Raw genomic sequence first — 5,064 nt, 5'->3', positions numbered from 1 at the left:
ACGAAAAAGAAGGTAATCATTAGCTTCATTCGTTTTGTCCTTTTCACTCAACCGCTGATACACATATGTCAATATCTGTTGTGCAATGCTGCCAGAAAATCTGAAAATTTTAATAAACAGTGCAGCCGAAACGAATTTTTTAAAACTCAACATTCGTGATTTGGTGAAAAGAAACTCACCATTCTTGCAATTTACATTGTTTGAAAAATCGTAGTAAATTCTAGAGTCAACGAAAAAAATATATTTTTGCACCATTATCACTCGTATTGGGAGTACTTTCGAGAAAAAATAAGAAAAGAAGGGGTATGATCTGACGGAAAACCTCTATTGCGAAATTCTATGATCTGACAGTATGTGTGCTGTGAGCCGAAAGAAAACTTGGTAGAAGTTTGTAAAGCCTCTTAAACACCCTTAAGCAGCCTTAAAGTAGTTTGAAAACTGTGAGCCTAACCCAAGTAACAATGGTAGCTGAATTGCAAGAGCAATGGCTGTTTACAGGTTGGTTTAAGGCAATCAAAGCTGCATAAAGTAAGCACTTAAATGGTGTTTAAATAAGCGATGTTTAAGCTACTTTAAGTTTTTTAAACCAGTTCTCTCCCAAAAGCTGATAAACAAGCTTAATAGCGGATTTTTCTACTAAAAAAATCTGCTTCTAAACAGCCATAAACATCAAACCGTTTTACGGTTGCTTAAAGGTGTTAATGTGTAGAGTGGAAGCTTTCATTAGGCTCACAGCTTTCAAATTACTTTAAGGCTGCTTAAGGGTGTTAAAGTGGCTTTACAAACTTCTACCAAGTTTTCTTTCGGCTCACAGCACACATACTGTCAGAGCATAGAATTTCGCAATTCGGCTGACAGCAAAAGTTTGTCAGTTATCGACATTATCGACTGCTTCACGCTAGGCGGGCTAGGCTTCAGGTGTAAAGATATTCTCACTATCTGTTCTGCAGATGCAAATGGGGCGGATCATACGGTGAGTGCTTATGGATCAAAGGATGACGGGTTCAATTCCCAGAAAAAAGATATGCATTTTTAATTAGCTAGCTTAATTACAAATTCAAGTTATTCGAAATTAAAAATATCGCGTTCGAAACATGTTCACAGCAAAATGAAAAAGGCCGCGTTCCATTTTTATAATTTTAAAAAAAGATTTTTTTGTTGCATAAAAATTGATGAAGCGTTGATTAAGCGACTGGAAAAGCAGATTACAAAACTATTTCTCGTTCTAAAAATAGAATTGACAGCATTGCGCAAATTGGCTATTTAAAAGCGCAAAAAAGTTTATATTAAGCTTTATTGCAGCTTCGAAAGCAGCTATTAAATAGCCTGAAGCTTGATAAAATCACCAGATTTAGATGTTTAAGAGCTGAAAAAAGGTTTTTATTTCTAAAGCTAAACCATAGATCAGCCACAGGTTGAATAAAATCAGCTATAAAAGCGTTTGATCAGCCTGAAATTGTTACTTGGGAATGAAAGGTTTCACTCTACACTTTAACACATTTAAGCAGCCCGGTGTCACCAATACACTCTCACATATGATTTGACAGTACCCCCATACTGATGGGCCCCTCGATGCTGGGCCCCAAACGACAATGGCCGCTCCATAGAATTTCTATGAACTGATTTCCCGCCCAGTGCTTTTGACGTTTAGATTTTAGTCATAGAAAAATGGCGATGTGCCGGGGGGTCGCATTTAAGCAGCCGTAAAACGGTTTGATGTTTATGGCTGTTTAGAAACAGATTTTTTAATATAAAAATCCGATCTTAGGCTTGTTTATCCGCTTTTGGGAGAGAACTGGTTTGAAAAACTTAAAGTAGCTTAAACATCGCTTATTTAAACACCATTTAAGTGCTTACTTTATGCAGCTTTGATCGCCTTAAACCAACCCGTAAACAGCCATTGCTCTTTACAATTCAGCTACCGTTGTTACTTGGGTAAGACCACTTAACCAACATTGCCACACCCAAGGGGTCGGTCACTCGGCACAGCCGTTTTTATGTTAGGCGACTTGAAACGAACCGAACTGTGCCGGTGCTGTACCGAAAGTGCCGAACTGGAAGATTTGTTAAATTGGCAACCGTGCGAGATGATTTTGACAACTGGCAGTGCTCCCATTTCATATGTAAAATTGAACCGGAGGTGTGTAAAGCCCTATAAATGTTATTTTTATAAGGCTTTAGAGGTGTGCCGTTTAATATCTCTGCAGTGCCGGGGCACTACGTGCTGAGTGTCCGACCCCTTGGCCACACCTGTATATATCACATTGAAGTCAACCCTCGTCCGTTTTGTTTATACGACGCCAAGGTTTACACTTGCGCGACATTCGCTCTTTTATTAATTCTATTATTGCGATTATTATTTAATATCTTCAAATATGATTTAATTTATTTATGTTGTTTCTAAGAGTTATTAGTAATTAGTTATTAGTCGTAAAACTTGATTTTCCCAAACATTTACCAACTTCAAAAATTCATATCTCCTGAATCAAGCACCTGCATTCTTCACCAATTCAAGAAAATACTTTGGGGTTTATAGAAAACCCTGCAAAACTTTTTGATCTGCGATTTTTGGTTTAAGAGTTAGAAATGTTTAAAATAAGCGATGTCCAAGAAAACTGGATAATTTCCTTGTTTTTTTTTAAATAAAGGATTATTTTCGTTTATAAGTCAACTGTGTACACAATCTCATGTAAATCTGGAACACCAGTCTAATCCTGTACGATAATTTCGAAAGATGTCCAACAATATTGCTAAATATCAAGGAATTCTTTGCCAAAAATTAACTGTAATTTACTTTGAATGTTTTTTATTTGGGCAAATATAAATCGATGTTTATATTTTTATGCTTACTCATCCTCAATAAGTAAAACAGAAACTGGGTCGCGTTGCACTTTCGATCGTATATCGCCATGAGGACCCGTCGTCGCAAATCCCGGACGAGTAGATACGATTGACCCAAACTGCAAACACGAACCAGTTGCAAGTGATGAAATTAAAGGATGGTATAACATGCGAATGCCACGAATGAGAAACCCGACAGCTTTCTAATCGAACAAGCCGAAGCCCATATCGTCATCCTCGGACTCGGATTCTTCCTTCTTTTCCTCCTTGGCGGCAGCAGCTGGAGCAGCGGCGGCGGCTGCAGCGACCGGAGCAGCAGCAGCAGCAAATTTGCTCGGATCCTTGATGAACTCCTTGACGGTTTCGGCTTCCTTGAACTCAACCTCGGTGACGGCGGCAATGGCCAGCAGATTGCGGAATCCGTTGGCGATGCTGTGTGGTACGGAAGCCAACGTCGGATATCCGATCTCGAGCGAAACTGCTGCCAAATTGGCAACTCCTGCCTGGAATTTGGCACGGAGGTCTTCCGGCTTGATGTCCAAAATATCCGGAGAGAAAATAGAACCAGAATCATACACTTGCTGAATTTGCAGACCGTACGAGAACGGCGAAATGTTCAACATATTCAGCAAGGTGGCTTCGGAAGCTCCGACCTTGTCGCCTGGCTTCAGGATGGGTACGTCGTTGATGATTTCAATTGTACCCTTGGAAATCTTGGTCGGAATAGACAGAGCCTGGAAGAAAGAAGTCTTCTCTGGACCGAGACCAGTGTTCTGCGCTGGAATGACGACTTCTAGGGGAGCGATGGCACCAGCACGAGCTGGGGCACGGACCTTGCTTTCCATCAGTTTGTCGCGCACTTCGACCAGGTCACCCTTGGTGAACACGAAGCCAACGTTACCGCGGATGTGCGGTAACAGCTTCTCGAGGTTCTGGTTTTCCTCCAGGTGACCACGGATTGCTTTACGCATCATGGTGTTCTTGCCCATGAGGACAATGGCTGAGCCACGCAGCGACATACGAATGGTCTGCATCTGGCGAGAGCCAACATTGTCCGCGCCGACAATGAAGCATTTTGGGAACTCGTCGAGCAATTGCTAGAAAAAAAAAACAAAATTATATTGCGACGCAGTTTCGGTAGGTAAGTTAATTCTTAAGAGAAGTATGATAATCAGACATGAGGATGTTTAACCATTTCCGAGTATCGTATGCTTCCTGGGTTCAGCTTTATTCAAGCAAGGAAGCCGAAAACGCAGATACTTTGTTAGTTTTCATCATATAAAAATCAATCAAGTAAAACAATTGAGGTTATGTTGACGAAGGAATACTTACCACGATTTTAACGAAGTAGTTTGCTTTCCAGCTAGCTTTGTCCTCCCTACCCATCTTGAGTTAAATAGGGACTTCCGGAAGAAATTTAAGAACTAGAACAAGATAAAAAAAACATTGCTAAAATTGGTATTTACACACGCCTTGGACGATTCTTTTCCCAAACACGTGGATTTCTAACAAGCTCAATTTTATCGAATAGTCCAAAGAATCGCTACAAAATTGAAACTTGTTATATTCAGATCAACTTTTAGCACTATTTGCAAACATTTTGGCTAATAATTTAAAAGATTTATTCAAAAAATTTAATTTTTTCACTCACCAAAGCTAAGACAATCTTATAACTTAAGCGTTCGCGAACGTAATGAACGAGTCGAAGTCGAAGTAGGATTTTCGTTAAGTTTTCTTTTCAGTGGGTGGGCATCCATTTTGGTCCCGGTGCTAAAATGAGAATATCGTGTATTGAGGGCAACATTATCGGTCATGGTGCCGGCCGTCATCGGTTATGCTACACGGAAAGAAATCTTCACGTTGCTATCTAGGGAAATGCCAAAAATGCTGTTTAAATACACTCAACCCCCGCTAATATGAAAAACAGCCAAGGGGTCGGTCACTCGGCACAGCCGTTTTTATGTTAGGCGACTTGAAACAAGCCGAACTGTGCCGGTGCTGTACCGAAAGTGCCGAACTGCAATATTTGTTAAATTTGTTATAATCTGATAGTTCTGGCAACCGTGCGAGATGATTTTGACAACTGGCCGTGCTCCCATTTCTTATGTAAAATTGAACCAGATGTGTGTAAAGCCCAATAAATGTTATTTTTATAAGGCTTTAGAGGTGTGCCGGTTGGTATCTCTGAAGTGCCGCGGCATAATGTGCTGAGTGTCCGACCCC

The 5,064-nt window shown here is 40.4% G+C and overlaps 1 protein-coding gene across 1 annotated transcript; it reads right to left on the bottom strand.

The window, feature by feature from the left end:
- Positions 1–2,795: 2,795 nt before the first annotated feature.
- LOC128744647 (60S acidic ribosomal protein P0) lies at positions 2,796–4,571 on the bottom strand. The gene is made up of 3 exons (XM_053841802.1): positions 4,493–4,571; positions 4,174–4,265; positions 2,796–3,938 (listed from the first exon to the last, which is right to left on the bottom strand). The coding sequence occupies exons 2-3, from the start codon at positions 4,225–4,227 to the stop codon at positions 3,045–3,047; spliced, it is 948 nt and encodes a 315-aa protein (XP_053697777.1). The 5' UTR covers positions 4,228–4,265; positions 4,493–4,571; the 3' UTR covers positions 2,796–3,044.
- Positions 4,572–5,064: the final 493 nt, after the last annotated feature.

The sequence above is a fragment of the Sabethes cyaneus genome, chromosome 3 (genome assembly GCF_943734655.1).
Source record: "Sabethes cyaneus chromosome 3, idSabCyanKW18_F2, whole genome shotgun sequence".
NCBI lineage: Eukaryota > Metazoa > Arthropoda > Insecta > Diptera > Culicidae > Sabethes > Sabethes cyaneus.
The sequence above is the reverse complement of the archived record's forward strand: the minus strand, read 5'-3'. Positions and strand labels throughout refer to the sequence as shown.

What these genes read in the sequence shown, in the direction of transcription:
- LOC128744647 (XM_053841802.1), bottom strand. Translation starts at nt 4,227, where the DNA reads ATGGGTAGGGAGGACAAAGCTAGCTGGAAAGCAAACTACTTCGTTAAA. An exon ending in ACTACTTCGTTAAAATCGTG is followed by an intron (nt 3,939 to 4,173) that starts GTAAGTATTCCT and finishes TTTTTTTTCTAG; the next exon opens with CAATTGCTCGACGAGTTCCC.